This window comes from Equus caballus, chromosome 28 (genome assembly GCF_041296265.1).
Source record: "Equus caballus isolate H_3958 breed thoroughbred chromosome 28, TB-T2T, whole genome shotgun sequence".
NCBI classification, from domain to species: Eukaryota; Metazoa; Chordata; class Mammalia; order Perissodactyla; family Equidae; genus Equus; species Equus caballus.
In genome coordinates, this window is record NC_091711.1 from 45792213 (window position 1) to 45810171 (window position 17959).

A 17959-nucleotide genomic window follows, 5' to 3' on the forward strand; every position below is an offset into this window, starting at 1 on the left:
TTGCATTTCTCTAATTGCTAATGATGTGGAGCATCTTTTCTGGTACGGTCCATTTGTATATCTTCTTTGGAGAAATGTCTATTCAGATCTTTGCCCATTTTTTGATTGGTTGTCTTTTTATTGTTGAGTTGTAAGCGTGCTTTATATATTCTAGATACAAATTCCTTATCAGATGTATGATTTGCAAAATCTTCACCTGTTCGATGGGTTCTCTTTTCATTTTCTTGGCAGTATTTTTTGAAGTACGAAAGTTTTTAGTTTTGAGTCCGGTTTATCTATTTTTTCTTTTGTTGCTTGTGCTTTTGGTGTCGTATTTAAGAAATCATTATCTAACCCAAGGTCATGAGGATTTACTTCCACATTTTCTAAGAGTTTTATAGTTTTATTCTTACATTGAGGTTTTTGATTCGTTTTGAGTTGATTTTTGCATATGGTGTAAAGTAAGGGTCCAGCTTTATTCTTTTGCATGTGGCCGTCTGGGGGTCCTGGCACCATTTATGGCAGAGACTATTCTGTCCCCATTGAGGGGTCTTGGCGCCCTTGTTGGTATCAGTTGACCGTAGGGTGAGGTTTATTTCTCGCCTCTCCATTCTGTTCCATCGGTCTCGGTGTCTGTCCTCCTGCCAGCGCCGCACGTTTTGGTTACCGTAGCTTTGCACTGAGGTTTGAAATCAAGAAGTGTGACTTCTCCAACTTTCTTCTTCTTTTTCCAGACTGTTTTGGCTCCTTGGGGTCCCTTGATTTTCCATATGCCTTTTAGGATCTGCTTGTCAATTTCTGCAAAGAAGCCATCTGGATAGTGATTAATTTTTTCAAATGGCATTTAGCATTATTTTTTCTGACTACCAGTAATACATACTGCTGAAAACCTGGAAGACAGAAAAATCCAGCAGAAGGCAGGGGTAATTTTTTCTTTAAATTTGTGTCCCTTCAGGCTTTTTCTTTTGTGTATTTGGCTTTTCCTACACAAAATGTGGACTCATTCCTGAGGTAGTAAATGTCTGGGGGCACATTTAGATTGGTACTTTGGGGTAAACTCCTGAAACTGGAGTTACTGTGTCACATGGAGCATACCTAGCAATAGCAACTGATTTTTCTTCCTTTTTTTAATGATGGCTCTGAGGACCAGAGAGGCTCAGTCACTGGCTCAAGGTCACACAGCTAAAACCCCCGTGGAGCTGGGTCTCAAGTGCAGGTACCAGCAGCACGCTGTGTTTTTACGTGGTGGTAGTGGTATTCGTATACGAGGCCGACGCGTGGAATTTGTGATGGCAGAACGCTGTTTGTGTTCGTTTTCTGTTGCTGTGTGACTAATTAGCAGCTGAGCTGCTTAAAGCGTCGTCTGTTTATCTGCTCTCAGTTCTGTGGGTCGGAGGTCCTGCATGATGTGGCTGAGGTCTCTGCTCAGGGCCTCACGAGGCTGAAATTGAGGTGTCACCGGGCTGAGTTCCGTTCTGGAGGCTCTGAGGAGAAGCAGCTCTCTACTCCGAGAGGGCACCCACCTCCTGTCCACGTGGGCCCCTCCATCTCCAGAGCCAGCAGTGGGGGACCGCTTCGGGCTGCCCCTCTCTGTGTCTCCTTGGTCTCTGACCTCTAGATCCAGTTCAGAGGGTTCATGTGCTTAGGTCAGGCCCACCTGGGCAGTCCTTCTTTCTTGAGGTCAACTGTGTCCTGGAAGAACCGAATTGTGGGGTGTAGTCCCATCCTCTTCACAGTCCCAGCGCTTCTGTGGGCTTGCACACCGAGATCTCAGCGGCCTTTTAAAATGCTGCCTACAAAACTGTTCAAAGCCGTTAGCCCAAATGACATTAGGAGCACTGTTAGTAGTCACTCAACTAGCATGTGAGGTGTGCCCTGGGTGCTGTGGGGAGGACGGAGCTGCAGGCGTGGTCCCCGGTCGCAGGCAGCTCCCAGTTGGCCTGGGGGTCAGGGGCCAGTCCCTGATGGCAGCTCTGAGGTGTGGGGTGGCCGACCAGTGTGGATGAGGACCTCAGGGAGGGCTGAGTGGTCAAGGAGGAGGGGAGACGGGCTGGAGCAGGGGGTCCGCGGGTGAGAAGGGGGTCAGCGGGCAGGCGGGGGAGATTGTGGGAACCCGGTGGACAATGAGACCGGCTGAGAGTGGAACCAGATCAGGGGGCTTTGAGGACCAAAACAGGAGTTAAGATTGCTAAGCTTTGTATCTCTGCACTTATTTTTATCTCTTAGGTTTAAATTTCACACTTTGCAAAAGAGTACAAACCAATAAAATCTCATCGAGTGGCCAGAACAGGCCCCTGTGGGGTCAGAGACACGGGCAGGGGTGGGGTGGGGGCTGCGGGAGAGGATTCAGAGGCCCTGGCGCTGGGTCAGCCTCAGCGAGCTCCCACAGGCAATGTTCCAGATCTCTCGTTCTTGGGGGAGAAGCATCGCATCTTTGTTCTCAGAAGTGTGGGATGCGGGCTTGGGCCCCTGGATCACTGGCTGCACAGCAGAGAAGTGGGTCTCTGTGACCCCTGGCCACATGGAGCCTTGGGCTGCAGCTCGGTCCCCCGAGGGGTCACCCAGCCCGTCCTGACCTCCCCACTGTGGGGTTACGTTCTGGATGCCTCCACCTGCCCATGACATCAGGGGCACACGTTCTCACCTCTGTGGCCTGGATCTTGCCATCTCTTGTGCCTGTCTGCCCCCCAGCCCCCTGTGCGCACCCTCCCTGTGCCAAGCGTTTCCTGTCTGTCCTTGGACAGATGCTGCCCAGACAGCTCCGACTCTGTGTGGTTCCTCCGCTCCTTGGACCACGTGATCCCTCATGTCATAATTCTCTGTGGAGAAGGATTATCGCTCTTGCTCCTGATTCCTCTCTCTCTGTGCCGGAGCATGGACTCACCCGGTCGCCTTTGCCCCCACACCTGGCACGAGAAAGATGCTCAGTAATAGCTGCTGAGTTGAACGTAATGCTGTCACTCGGCTCCAGTAATCCCTGTAAAATCCCTGATGAAAGGACGAGGATGGCAAAGTCCTAGAGCTTTGTGGGATTAAGGCATCTGCGGATCAGGCAGCCTGGAGAGGAGCCAGCTGCTGGGCTGCGGGGTAAAGGTGTGGGGCACACCTGTCTGTGGTCCCCGAAGCCGCCGTCTGCACCTGTGTGACGAGGCCTGGGGATGGAGGGTGGATGACGGGCTGCAGATGGCTCAGTGGGGCTATGTCTGGGGGCCTGGAGGGGGCAGGGCTCCTCCCAGCACCTCAGTGCTGCTTCTAGACCCTTCTCCTCCCTCTACCTCGTTCCCTCTTCCTTCACTGCTACCTCCAGCCCCTGGTGCAGCAGCTTCCTCTTTGCTCCTTCTCACACCATTCTGGTGACCTCATCCACGGAGATGCCCCGGCCGCCACCCCGGCCGCTCCTTCCTCCCTCTCCTCGTCCTCCACCCTGCCTCGCCTGCCCATTCCCACCCTTCGTCCGAACCTTGTTTCTGCCCCACCTGTCCCCTCCGTGGTCCCCACGTCCAGCCCCCACGCCCGCTAGTGTCCACAGTCACTCGTCTCAGAGCAGCTTCACGGCCCCTCCCCTCCCAGCTGGTGAGAGTCCAGGGCCGGCTCTGCCCTGACCCCCCACCTGCCCCTCTCGGCCCCCACGGGCCCCAGCTCCTGACCCGCCCCTCCCTGGCTTCCCAGGTGGCACTCATCTGCACCTCCCTCCTGTCTCTGCGCAGCTGCCACCTCCTCCGAGAGGCCCCCCCAACCCCAGATTCCCCAGTGGCCCCTCCACCTTCTCTGTCCCCAAACTCTGCCTTATTCTTTTCAATAGACTTTATTTTTCAGAACAGTTTTTGACTTAACAGAAAAATGACAAAGATGGGACAGAGTTCTCATATACCCAAACCCGGCCCCCTGTTATTAGCATCCTACGTCTGCACAGTACATTTGTTATATTAATGAACCAACGTTAATACATTATTAGGGCTAAAGTCCACCCTTTATCCAGATGCCCTCAGTTTCTACCTAATATCCATCCGGGACCCCACGTGACCTCTAGTTGTCGTGTCTCCTCAGGCTCCTCTTGGAGTGACCATTTCTCAGACTTTCCTTGTTTTTGATGACTTTCCAGTTTTGAGGAGGACTGGTCGGGAGTTTTGGAGGACGCCCCCCTATTGGGATCTGTCTGATGTTTCTCTCAGGATCGCGTGGGGGTTCTGGGCTGAGGAGGGAGACTGCAGGGATGAGGTGCCCTCTCTCACATCCCATCAGGGCACATTGATGTTGACCTTGGAGCTCCTGGCTAAGGGCACGTAGCAGGTGCTCAGTAAATTGCTTCCTTAACTCCATGCCAGCTTCCAGAGCTTGTGCCAGGCAGTGAGCGCTGGGGACAGAGCCACAAGCAGGATGAACAGAGTTCCTGCGCTCACAGAGCTTAAAGTCTACTGGGGGAAATCATTACAAACAAAGATGTGCTCCTATTGCAAACGTGAACAGGGTCGGGAAAGACACTTGGATGCGGTGAGAGCTGTGGGGGTGATGTGTGGCCTAGGCGGGGTGGGCGGTCAGAGAATGATATGGAAGCTTGAAACCTGAAGGATGAGTGAGAACCTGCCAGGCAGTGGGGGGCTGGGGGGACATGTTCAGGGTGGAGGAAAGAGCACATGCAAAGGCCCTGAAGCAGAGAAGAGCTGGGGGAGTCTGAAGAACACCAGTGAGGGGACAGGGGGCTCAGCTGGGGCTGTGGCAAGGGCCCAGGGAGGTGGTCTGCACAAGGGTGGCAGAAGAGGAGAGGGTGAGAGGTGGACCCAGTTAAGAAGTGGGCAGAAGTGGGGTGAGGGGATGAAGTCCAGGCTTCTGAAACTGGTGGATGGTGTCTGGTTTCCTTCTCAGACCAGGAGCAGGTTTGCGGGTGACGAGTTCAGTTAGTGATGCTCATGCAACCTGAGCAGAGGGATGGTGCAGAGATGGGGCTGTACGTTTAGAGGTTTCTGGGATAGGGATGGTGTTGGAAGTCGTGCGGGGACGGGAGCTGGCCCCAGAAGAGAGTGGAGAGCGAGAAAAGAGGGGTCGTCCAGGGCGAGGCCTCAGGAACATGGCTTTGATGGTCAGGAGGAGGAGGAGGTGCCAAGGAGGAGCCCCCCAAGGAAGCTGGAAGGGTGGTCTGAGACGGGGCGGAAGCTGGGCCATCTTGGTGTCTGTGGGTGATGGACGAAGGTGGGAGGAGGGGACGGGGATGGTCAGGTCCAGCTCCAGGCTCCCGGGCCAGTGCTGTCGGGGAGGGAGGCGAGGAGCTCTGGAACGGCCAAACCGGCTCCGTCCTGCTGGCCTTTTGGGGACGGACGCCTTCGACAAGCCCAGAATGCCACGGGGCTGCTCACCTCATCCTCCCTCCAAACCTCCCTTTAATTTACTTCACTTCTGTTCTTCCTGGGGTTGTGTGTCTGATTTAATATTTTTGAGTTAGTGGGAAAATGGAATAACTGCACAGAAATTTGCCTTGTGGCCAATTCTGCAGGTCGCATCTGTTTCAGAGAGTGACGGAGAACGCTGTGTCTGCGTTAGCGCCTTTCGAAGGCACCACACTCCTGTTCCCAGGAGGTTATTGGCACCCATTAGGTACCTTTATTAGTTTTGCTTGCACAGAAAAGTCACGGACTCCATATATTTTTCATCAAGTCTGTCCAGGCGTCGGTTTCGTTTTGTGGAGAGGCGCCTGACGCAGGGTTGGCCGAATGGAATTCTCTTCCATGGAAATCCTATTCCTCCACAGATATTTTCACAATTGAGGCTGTCTTCTCTGATCTCACATCAGCCAGGGAATTGAATGGAAAACTTGTTGAGAAAAGCCTTAAGGAAGAGGCTGGCCCAGAGAGTTGAACACATGAGTCCACGGGAAGCCGTGTGCACCCACGTTCACAGTAGCATTATTCGCGGGAGTGGAAGAGCCGTGACCGCCCGCCCGCCTGTCCATCAGCTGAGGAGCGGACAAGCACAATGTGGTCCGTGCCCCCACAGAACAGTGTGTCCACAAGAAGGAAGGAAGTACGGACACACGCCTCAACGTGGGTGAACTTTGAAAAGAAGCTGGGCACAAAAAAAATCACAAAAGTTTTATATGATTCTATTTATATGAAATATCAAGAATAGGCAAATCCATAGACAGGGAAAATGGTTAAGTGGTTGGAAGAAGCTGAGGGTGGGGGAGCGACTGCTAATGACTACGGGGTTTCTTTTTGGGGCGAGGAAAGTGTTCTTCAGTTGATTATGGTGATGCTTGCACAACTTTGTGAATATACCAGAACCATGGAATTGACACTTTAAAAGGTGCATCGTGTGGGCAGGCCTGGTGGTGCAGCGGTTAAGTTCGCACGTTCCGCTTCGGGGGCCCGAGGTTCACCGGTTTGGATCCCAGGTGCGGACATGGCACCGCTTGGCAAGCCATGCTGTGGTAGGCGTCCCACATATAAAGTAGAGGAAGATGGGCATGATGTTAGCTCACGGCCAGTCTTCCTCAGCAAAAAGAGGAGGATTGGCAGCAGATGTGAGCTCAGGGCTAATCTTCCTCAAAAAAAAAAAAAAGTGCATTGTGTGATGTGTGAATTCTGTCTCAACGAAGCTGTTATAAAGAGCTTGTCGGTAACAGGCTGCACGGGATCCCCTTCTCTCCACAGCTTTAGGCTCAGGGTGACCATGTAGACCTCATGGGAGGGAGATTTAATGGCCTGCCTGTATGGCCTCGGGCTGCATGGGGCAGTGCTGCTGACATTTACTCCTTTAGCTCCCTCCTCCCTACCAAGGTGAACAGCATCCTTTTCGCCGGTTGAGAGCGTCTGCATCTACTCCGGCCTGGAGGAGGCCCGGGGCACCGTGTGGCTGCCCCCGGCCGGCTCGCTGTGAATCCCCACGGGAGTCCCGGCAGCGCGGGGTGGGTGCGCGCCCTCCCACTGCCCCTAGGCTGGAGGAGCCTGCCTTCCCATCCTGGCTCGCCTGGCTGCTGGGCCGGCACGCGTCTCAGTGTCCGGCAGCTTTCAGTTCCTGTGCTTGCCTCGGTCCGCGTGGTGCAGGTGAGCCAGGCCATAACGCCCGCCCTCCCCCAGGTTCTCATTGACTGGATCAACGACGTCCTGGTGGAGGAGAGGATCATCGTGAAGCAGCTGGAGGAGGACCTGTACGACGGCCAGGTGCTGCAGAAGCTCCTGGGTGAGTCGACAGGAAGGGCGGCCCCCCCCACCCCCAAAAAAGGGCCCTGGCATGGGGTGGCCCTGGGGCGGGACCCTGCGATCCTCTGCATGGTCACACCGGTCACTTGTCCTGAGAGTAGACCTAAAGCCACGACCCTGAGCCCATAGCTCCAGGTGGCCTCCTCAGGCCCGGGGCTTCAGGTCACTGGTCCTCTCACTGTTTCTCCAGTGAGCGCCCAGCCACGGGGCTGCAGCCTCACACACAGCTTCCAGAAGTGCCTGCTGCTTCTGTGCCGTGGGTGATGAGGCACACGCAGGGCGCCGTTTCCTCTCCAGGTCGGCCCTCCCTGCCGGCCTCATGCCCTAGGTGACCGTGAGCGCCTTCAGGCCCGTGCTGGCTCATTCAGGATGGAGGCTGGCAGGAGGGGGCTGGTCCACAGTGGATGGATATTTTGTGAGTGAGCTGTGCGCTTGAGGGGCGTGATTCGGGGTGGGGAGGAGAGGCGAGGAGTGGAGACTGTGATGGCAGGCAGCTCTGTGCGTGTCTGTCGTTTCGGGACAGTCAAAGCTCCTTCCTGAGCTGTTGTGTGGGGAGCATTCGCACAGTGCCCGGCTAACGGTCTGGAGTCAGTAAGTGGTAGTTAAAAAAAAAAAAGACAAAGAAATGAAGTGTAGGATGGGGGCCGTTGAGTCCCCCGGTGCCTCTGAGGGACGGGCACACGGTCGGGATGGGTGGCCGAGTCCGTGAACAGGGCCCTGTGGTTTCATTACCTATAAGGACTGTGGGCCCCTTTTACAGGAAACAAAACCAGTATTTGTCTGCATCTGCTGGACCTCAGCACCGTCCAGAGACTCTGGGAGGGATGAGCCGGCTGCTGAGCAGTCTCAGTCCCCAAGAAGCTCTGATGTCCTTTCAGGGTCCCCAAATGCCCTGGAAGGGTGGCCTCGGGGACTCTGTCCCCTCGGACATTAGGATGACACACCTCCTAAAGGTCAACAGGAGACCCTCCGCCCCCCCAGCATTGGGAGGGGCTGGCAGATCCGCTCTCTGGGCTCCTTTCTGCTCACGCCCCTCGTCCCTTGATGGGCCCCACAGGCAAGCGCTGTCCTGGTGGAAGGGTCTCCCAAGCAGACCACCCCGAGGGTCACTCCTTCAGGGCAGGGCCAGCGATGGGTGGGATCATGTTTTCCTCCATAGTTATAACAGGGGCTGGGCGAGCTGAGTGTGGGCTGCTATGTGGCTATGTTGTGGGGGTGCTGAGTCAGGGACCTGGGGTTTTGGGGGGCTCCGTTCAGGAGAGGAAGCTACTGCAGGAAAGCATATCTGCCCCGGGGGGGCAGGCAGGAGAGGAGCACTGTCCAGGGAGGACTGGCCCTGGCCCCCGGGTCCAGCACCGGCAGCTGCGTAAACTGCGCTCCTCCGGCCTCGGCTCAGCATCTGCATCCTTCCTCGGACCTGGGTCCCTCCGGGCAGGGTTTGCACGCTCCACACAGTGGCTCTCACAGACCCTCTCACCTTGGAGGGAAACCTATGGGGAGGGGACCAAATCACACAACTTGCCCTGAGGACATGGTGATGGATGGCTCACCTGTTGTCTTGTCCTTATTCAGCCAATCCTCAGAAAGTACATTTGGGGGGACGAAAGTGTGTGTGTTTTGATTTGGTCATTCCTTCGTTTGTTGAATGAATGTGCATTGGCCTACTGTGCGGCAGGTGTGGATCTAGGCTCAGGAGATGCAGTGGTGACAGAGGGAGGGGTCCCCCCACTCCCACCTTCTGGCAGAGGGAAGAAAGAGGAGTATTAGGGGTTGCCTCAACCTAAAACACAAATCAGTGCTTGAAGAGGGTAACAAGTGCGAGGAAGAAAGTCAGAGAGGGTTATGAGGTTAGAGAGTGGCTGGGTTGGGTGGACAGGCTGGGCGGTCAGGGACGGCCGCTCTGGGGAGGGGACATCTGCACAGTTAGTGTCGGAAGAACCTTCCAGACTGTCTTTGAAGAGGTGGAGGTGGACAGTGAGAAAGAGAGAGAGAGAGATGAGGCTGGGAAAGACAGATGGGGTCAGACCACATCCAGTCCTGGGAGACAAAGGCTTTTATTCCAAGTGACAGGAAGTCACTAGAGGTTTTGAGTAGGGCTGTGACATGATCTGAGTTAGAGTTTTAAAAGGTCACGTGGGCTTCTGGGTGCAGAATGGAGGGGAGGAGAGTCAGGAGTCGGAGCGGAGAGATGAGGCAGGACGCTGTCACAGCAGCCTGGACACCAGATGAAGTGGCTCCGGATTGGGCTGGAGGTGCGGACATGGGGCGATATTTTGGAGCTTAAAGCTGCCGGAGGCATCAAGGCTGACAGCCGGGTCCATGGCCTGAGCAGCTGGTGGACAGGGAAGCCCTTGGGAGTTGCGTGGAGGGTGGGGAACGAGGAGGCGGCATTGTGTCTGCCGGGGCTGACCCGTCCTACCCAGGTCGGCTGTGGGTGAGGGTGGGGCTCGGCCGCGTGGAGATGATGGTTGGGGACCCGGGTACCTCACCTGGAGAGCATCTTTCAAATTCCTTATCTGGCTGAACACCGAACAGCCAAGAGTTAACACCTCTATTTGGCTAAGCCGAGGACCCCCATCTTAGAATGAGCTTCCCTGGTCCCAGAATAGATCTGAAATGTATGGAGATTGTTTCATATTATCACAGTTTTGTTATTAAAATGTCGGTCAGCCTTTCGATGTTTTCTATGGTAGTGTTGGTGTGGTCATTCTCACACTGTCAGGTTCCAGGGTGTTCTCGAGGTCAGGAAACCAGACATTTGGGATGCCAGACACTCTCGGTGACCAGAGAAAGACAGTGTGGCTGAGGCTGAGGCTGAGGCTGTCTGAGGGGACTCTAGAGATGGCAAAGCTGCCCCGTCATCAGCCCCCCTCCCTCTCCATGGTAAAGACCGGGCTCCCCTCCGACTCTCAGACTCGAGGGCCTGGTTGTTGGTGGCAATGCTCTTTGACTGAAATAGTCCTTTGAACTGGGGCCTTGCTCCCTGCCTGAAGGAGACACTTTTAATATTTTCCGAAGCAAACTTAAGAGTGTTGCGCTCACTTCCATTTTTTCTTTGCAATTCTTTTGCATGGCCCTGTGGCTTCACCCAACCCGTCACTTGAAAAATTGCGTCCCTAAACCTTAGATCTGCCAGCACGTCTGTGGAACTCCTGCTGCAGGATCACAGGAGAAGCTCTGCATTTGCATCAGTATCTCAGCCTTGGTGGCCTGGAAATGATGCCAGCTCCCTCCCAGGAGTCGAGTGGCAGGCATCTTTAGAGCAGATAGCATGTAAGAGGTCCTTGCCTGCCCAAGGACATCCTTCGGGGTTCCCTGTTCAGTGGGCTCCAGCAGCACTTTCTCTGGAGCTGCTCTGGCTCACCATGAGTCCTGCTGTGTCGGTTTTCTTATCTGCCAAGTATAGCGTGAGGCTGGCTTGGCAGGGGCAGCATTCCTTACCGTGGAGTGGCTGCGGTTCCATTCTGTTTGAATATCTCGCGTATGTACTTGATAAGGCGACTCTAACATCTCTTGTATGTCTATGGTCTGACATACACTCTGTTTGGCTGAAGAAAAGAACAATGGAAGAGAATATTCAGATATTAACAGAACATCAGAATGTCTTGCCTGATGTATCAAGGATGTGGTTACGCTGGGGAGATGCAATAGGAACCTCCATGATCACGTGCTCCTGGATCCCAGGATGCCAGGCGTGCCACTGATGGAGGTCACTTTCCAATGGCAGGAGCCAAAGTCAAGTAGGAGATCTGGCTGACTGCCAAGGCCGAAGCTGGCTTCTGTGCGTCTGTAGAGAGAGAAGAGGCCTGAGGACTGGGCCCTGGGCAGTCAGCCATTAGTGGTCAGGAAGAGCAACAGCCAGCACCGGAGTCTGAAGGGTCCAGCGGTGAGGGAGGAGGAGCCGGGGGAGCACTGTGTGTGGGAGGGACAGAGGAGAAGCTGTTTCCAGGAGGCGGCCGTGAAGGAGATGAGGACCGGGAAAGGACCTCTGCCTTTGGCCATGTGACGTTGCCACGTGTGAGTCACCATCGGGACCCCAGCTGTGTCCCTTCTTGAGAGCAGATTCCGGAAGTGGCTGCTGGATTCTGTCCCATGGCAGGTCCTGTGTGTGGGTGGGTTACTCTCAAGGTGGACCATCTGTGGACACAGTGAGGGGCCCATGCTGGAGCGCAGAGGGGACTCCTGTCTTGCTTCCAGCTCGTGGCTCACCCTTCTCCTTACAAAAGTTGGGCCGTTCCTCGTATAATCAGCGTTCACAGCCCTGCGGTCGCCATTGCCCATGTTGGCCTGCCACGCCTGCGAATCCGCCCCGTCCTCCTCTGTCTCTTTCCATGCGAGGAAGAGGGGGGTCCCGGCCACAGCGAAGCCCTGAGCTGCTCCTGCAGCCCCATCAGCGGGCAGAGGGATGCCTGGTGACATGGGCAGCCATGTCCCTTATTTTCTCCCACATGGGGGTCACCCAAGACCCAGCCTCAGGCAGCACCTCTATTTTTGTTATGGGGTGAATTTTGTCCCCTTAAAATTTGTGTGTTGAAGTCTAATCCCCGGGACCTCAGGCTATGACTTTATTTGGAGATAGGGTCTTTAAAGAGGTGATGGAGTTAAAATGAGGTCATTGGGGTGGGCCCTACACCCATGTGACTGGTGTCCTTATAAGAAGAGATTAAGACACAGCCACACAAAGGGAGGACTGTGTGAGGACACGGGGAGAAGACGGCCACCTGCAAGCCACAGAGAGACCTCAGGAGAAACCCACCGTGCCAACACCTTGATCTTGAACTTCTGGCCTCCAGAAGGGTGAGGAAGTAAATTCCCACTGTTTAAGCCGCCCGGTCTGCGGTGGGTGTCACGGCAGCCGCAGCGGTCTGAACCAGCTTCCTCCCCTTCTCCCTCGACTCCTCCTCCAGCCTGGGTGTTGCGGCCACGTTCAGTCTGCAGGTTGGCTGGTGGGAGGGGACAGCGGAGGTGTGCTGGGCTCCCCGCCTCAGAGATCAAGGCTCTGGGACCACCCGGCTCTCCGTGACCCTCCTTTCTCCCCCAGGGGCCCCTGCTCTGCCCTGCCCCTGGCTGTTGAACACCTGGGGACCTGAGGTTTATTTTCAGGGTGTTTGTATGGACAGACAGCTGTGGGTTATTCAGCTAGGACCCGTTAGATGGAGATGGAGGGAAATCAAAATGTATAAACGAGAACCATTTCCATGCCCTGCAGGATGGGTTTCTCTGAGCTGCTTTCTTTAGCCGCCGTCAGTCAATCGCTGCTCCCTGACCTGATTTAGGTGTGGCCGTCTCTGCACTCAAGACCTCTCTTGTCTATGCTCTGGCCAGCCCTAGGACGGTGCCTGGCACACAGTAGGTGCTCAGCAGCCATTAAGTGGGTGAATGAATGAATGAATGAATGGATGAGTATCCGGAGCCCAGCAGGCATTGCTGTATGATTATATTACCCTGACGGGAATATCAGAACCGTGTGTTCTTGTTCTAATGGAGGGAGGGGGGACATGGGGAGAGAATGTTGAAGTGATGGGGCCTCCAGCGAAAAGGCCTTAAACAAAACTTTGCTGGGGACCACTTGCCAAATGGGAACGCCGTTTGCAAGCAGCCTCGACTCGACTGCCTCTGTGGTCTCCCCCGCCCAGCGATGCTGCTGACACTCCGGCAGGTCGGGCTGTGTGGCCAGCGCCTTGTAATCTCCCTCGGTTAAGGACCTCATGACCTTCTGCCACGTGGCTTCTGTCGTTTGGCAGAGGAGCTCTATCAGGAAACAGCCGAGTCTTGGAATAGATGAATAGGAGGGAACCCGGGCATCCTTCCTCGCCTTGCCCCTTAGCAGGTGCGGGGTTGGGCGTCACCTGCTGCTCCGCTCAGGAGGGAAGTGGGAAATGAGGGCGCGAGGGCCGTGGCTGGGTCTCAGTCTCAGTAATTGAATCTTGAGCGGGTGTGACAGCTCCTGTCTGGCTCCTCCAGATTGCTCCCTCTGCGCTCTTGGCAGTAAGATAGTCTCAGGCATCTGTAATATCAATAATCCTTCTTAACGTGGTGTCCGAATTTTGGAGAAACAAGAGTGGGAGAGTAAGAGTGCAGGGCGGCAGAAGGCAGCGTCCTAGACCCTTTTTATTTTCCGCTCGAAGTCCTCTTCCCTCTGGGCACCACTGGCACAGCCTCCTCACCTCCGTCCCGTCCCCAGGGCATCTCCTTGCCTCCTCGCTGCACCTGGACTCATTTTGTCTGTTTTATGGGCATAGAGTGTTCCTGAGTGGGATGGCCACAGTTTCCTCCTGGAGCTCTCCTCCCTCTTTTCTGCTGGAGCACTTCTCTAAGGAGTATGGGTTCCGTGGCTCAGCATCCTGAAACTCCCATCGCTGCGTGAAGACCTGCTCCACCTCGGACCCGGCGGGGGAGGGCACCTCTTTGCCGCCAGTTGACCAGGCGGCCCTTTGTCCCTCCAGCATTTCCCGACACTCTGCCTTTTGCTCTTGTCTTTCTCGTTGCAGAAAAACTGGCGGACCGCAAGCTGAACGTGGCTGAGGTGACACAGTCCGAAATAGGGCAGAAACAGAAGCTGCAGACGGTGCTGGAAGCCGTGCGAGACGTGCTGCGGCCCCACGGCCGGGCGCTCCAGTGGAACGTCGACTGTGAGTCGCCCCCGGGGAGAGGGAACGCGTCCTCTCAGCTCGCCACGTTGGCATTCATCACCCCGTGTGGCCTTGCGTTTTCAAAACGGGTTCATACTCCTGCTCTGTGAGAGGCAGCTGGGAGAGGACAAAGCCCATCCTTCGGATCTCTGTAGATAAGGGGCTAGGTCACGCCCACCCTTCTTTGTTTCTCCTGTGGGTCAGAGGGGAGAGGCCTTGTTTCTGGTTGGGTGGATCAGGGGAGACTTCCAGAGGAAGGATGGGAGTTTGGTTACGAGACAGAGGCAGCTCTGCCTTCTGCCCAGATGCTAACAGCACCAATGCCAAAATGAGCTGTTTTCCTGATGACCCACCAAAGCAGGTCCTCAGGAGACGACCCCTGCTGGCCTTGGGCACATGTCTCAGAGCGTGCTGGCGTTAGGAATATATGTCATCACAATATTTCCAGCAAAGACCTGAACCCGGAAAGTGAAGAACTCAACCAGGAGAAGCTGGGAGCGTCTTTGTCCCGGCTGCCCCTCTCCCTGGTCCTGGTCCTCGTCCTCAGTGTCCGGCGGGGTGGTTGGGGCGCAGCTCAGAGGCTCTCCTGCTGTGAGAGGCCCCTGTGCTTGGGTGAGACAGCCATCGGCTGTGGTGACATTCACCCCTGCTTTCTTGGCCTCGAGACCTCGGAAAGACCCAGGCCTCCCTCTTGGGCTGCGGGGCTGTGGGTGGGAAGCCAGTGCTTTGTAAACTGGAAAGCCCGGCTCAGAAGCGGTGATGATCTCCACACCTTGGTCCACGTCCTGGAAAAGAGCTGGTGGAGTTGGCGATGGCAACCAGGGACCCAGGCAGGGCAAGCGGCACGTCCAGTGTCCCCGAAGCACCATTTGCCCTGAGACCCCACCTTGTGGAGCCCGCCGAGCGTGCAGAAGGCGAGCTTTTTAAGAGCCGGAGAGAGTAATGCACATGATTGTGGTGGCTCTGTGGCCAGGGTGACCTTTTTCACGATCTTTTCCCTTTTTGTGCTAATTTTCCTCTCCTGCCCATTCTTTCTCCTGTCACCACCCAATTTAGTCCTTTTAAAAACATCATGCTTTTGAAAGTGGTTGCACGGGTCGCCCTGGGCCAACAGGAAAGAAACAGTTAGAAACCATAAATTCACACAGGATGCTCATCAACTCTCTTCATTTTTCCGTGGCCTGTGGTTTTTTCCATGGTTTTTCTCTGAGGTCTCATTTAGACACAACATCTTTGTTGCCTTTGCGGACGTGGGTTCGGGGCTCTGTGCCTCCCGATCTAAAGCGCCTTCTCCCTTTCCTCCCCCCGACAAGCAATTCACGGGAAGAACCTGGTGGCCATCCTGCACCTCCTCGTGTCCCTGGCCGTGCACTTCAGGGCCCCGATCCGCCTTCCCGAGAACGTCTCTGTGCAAGTGGTGGTCGTGCGGGTGAGTAGCAGCGAGGGGCGGCCTGCTCGTGACTCTGCAGGAGAGACCACCGCCCCCCTCCCCCCAACCTGGACGTTTTCCTCCTGTAATCTTTCCGCTTTCTGCTTCTTTTTCCCCCAAGCAGCTACCTCCTACTTTTCCCCCTCGACAAAATGTACGCCTCGCCCTGGCTTCGAGATAAACGATTGGAGCAGGAACAATGGCATTGATTTGAAGAGAGGCAGTTTCAAAGGCGTGAGGGAGCTGAGGTTTAATTTTCCACATTTTTGAAAAGAACATTCATTTCCCGGCAAAGCCAAGTAGCTGGGATTCAGTCCTCTTGAATGAGCTGATTACTCACTGGAGGGGGCCGAGTCCGGCCATAGGAAACAGATACCCCAATTAGGGCCGCTCTGCCTGCGCACCGCAGCATGGCCACGGTTCCTCGTGATGTCTGGCTGCGCCTGGAGAAATCTAACCTGGGGCCAGGCTCCTTCTGACGGGGGTGGAGCAGACTTCCCTGGCCGTGTCCCCTTTATTGAAGGGGAGAGACCCTGCCTTAGCTTTCTGTTTGTGATTTTGTCCTGGAAGCGTGTATTAAGCACCTACTGTGTGCTGGCAGTCGGCACTGGCTCTGGGGAAACTAAATGAGGAAAACACACTCTGGTCCGGAAGGAGCAGCTGCCTCCGCCAGCGCGGTGAGGGGACGCTTGGAACCGGGTGTCCCGCGTGCTTGTACTGCTTGAGATGGCCAGCTCCACCCTCTCCTGTGGGTTTTAAACTTATCAGCCCCGTGGTCTCTGCGGTCTGCAAGGCTCTGGCTGATCCTGTGTTTTCCTAAGCCGCCTGACCCTCCCTTACCCCGGGAGCTCAGCCTTAACCTGACGGGCGGGAGCCCCCCGTTAGGCACCAGGCGAGGGGTACCGGCCGTTGGGCCTCATTTGGTTCCCAAGGAGGAAGGTTTGTGGTCGGCAGTGGTGATGACGGGGACGAGGGACCATCCCTATTGTCCTCATCTTGGATGCTCACACCAGGCAGCCAGCCGGGAAAGGCTTCCCAAGGACACAGGGCAACATGGATCCCAAACCCATGGACGTCAGACTCAGGGCCCCGAGCGCCATGCAGCTTGCTGATTGGGGTATTTCCTTTCAGACCTGCGCTTGGATCCAAGAAAATCTTTCGGGTTTGCAGAAAGTTTTACTGACCCGGGCCAGCCCTGGCTGGCGCTTCCTGCCTTGACCAGGGTTGCAGAGGATGCTTCGGGCCACGGCCAAGGTGGAATGAATCGGGGGGAGGAGGTCCTGGCAAGTGGCCGGCCTTGGGCCTCGGAAGCCCTCCTCCCAGACCTTAGAGCTGCCCCCTGCCTTCCCCGTGGCCCCTGGCCTGTCCCTCCACCTCCAGCTTTGCAGTCGGAGGTGGGGAGATGTAAGGAATGTGGCAGTGGAGGGAAGGAATGAGGACAGCGGCCCCATTTACCACCCAGCAGTGCGGCCCCGGGAGAACACTTGACTGCTCGGAGCTGCGGCAATGTTCCCATTAAGCTGAGACTATAGTGCAGACCTTGAAAATACTCAGCGTCATGCATCCAATAGCTCGCCCTGGGCCCGGCACCCAGTAGGCGCCTGATGCACATTCGATGTGTGATGAGTGAGTGAGACGGCTCTGGACTGCCCTCGGTGGGCTCTCTGGAGAATCAACCAGGAGCTTACTTTGCTCCCACCAGTGATGGTGACTCTGCATTCACAAGACGCAGCAGAGGCCGAGCTCAGGAAAGGTGGGGAAGCTCGGATCTTGAGAGGGGTCCACAGTGGGCTGCCCAGCAGAAAGTGAGTTCCCCATCCCTCAAGGGGTTCAAGTAGGGGCTCACGGTGGTGACTGGGTTAGCTGGCTGCCGAGCTCCACCCTGAGGTCCTGTGACATCCAGGCTGCCCCCCAGCACTGCCACCACTGCCCTCCCCTCCCCCCACCATATCTGCGAGGCGCCAGGAGACATGTGTCACACACCATGTCATGTCCTAAGCTGCTGTAACAAAATACCACAAACTGGGTGTCTTAAAACAACAGACATTTATCCCCTGACAATCACGCAGGCCAGAAACCGGGATCCGGAGTCGGCAGGGCCCCACTCCCTCCGAAGGCTCCGGTGGGGGGCATTTGTCCTTCCCCCTTCCAGCTCCCGGCCGCTGTCTGCAGTCCTTGGTGGTCCTTGGCTGGTAGACACACCCCTCCAGTCTCTGCCTCCTTGTCACGTGGCCTCTTCCCTCTGTGCCCATTTCTATTTCTAAGGCCACCAGTCATGGTGGGTATAGGCCCCGCCCTCATCCGTTATGGCCTCGTCTTAACTAATCATATTGGCAAAGACCCTGTTTCCGAGGGCCACATTCTGGGGTTCTGAATGGACCTGACTTCAGGGGCCCTATGTAACCCAGTGCACGTGGACTTCACGCGGAGCTCCCTGTGGTTATGTTCGTTCCTTGTGCTGCTTGCCCGTCCATGGCAGGACGCAGAGGGTCCTTGGGGAGCTGGGGGGTTTCTACTGAGACCCTCACAGCTGCCAGCTCGCAGAGCAATGTGGAGACGAGAGGGTGCAGGAAGGTTGGGGGCAGGTTCCAGCCTCCAAAAGGGTCACTCCCTGTGGTCTCCTGCAGCTCACCCACCCGGGCGTGGCTTCATCCTTTAGTTGTTCCCGAGAGCACACGGCGTCGCCCACCCCGTCAGCGACGTCCTTCCTCCTGTCCTCTGCCTGC

The 17959-nt window shown here is 55.8% G+C and overlaps 1 protein-coding gene across 4 annotated transcripts in view; it reads left to right on the forward strand.

The window, feature by feature from the left end:
- Positions 1-17959, forward strand: part of PARVB (parvin beta) — a 110064-nt gene that overhangs the window by 63764 nt on the left and 28341 nt on the right. For all 4 annotated transcript variants that reach the window (XM_023631729.2, XM_070254048.1, XM_070254047.1 and 1 more), the window contains exons 4-6: positions 7050-7152; positions 13664-13804; positions 15118-15233. In XM_023631729.2, the coding sequence (XP_023487497.1) occupies positions 7050-7152; positions 13664-13804; positions 15118-15233 (360 nt within the window). The remainder of the gene's footprint in view (positions 1-7049; positions 7153-13663; positions 13805-15117; positions 15234-17959) is intronic.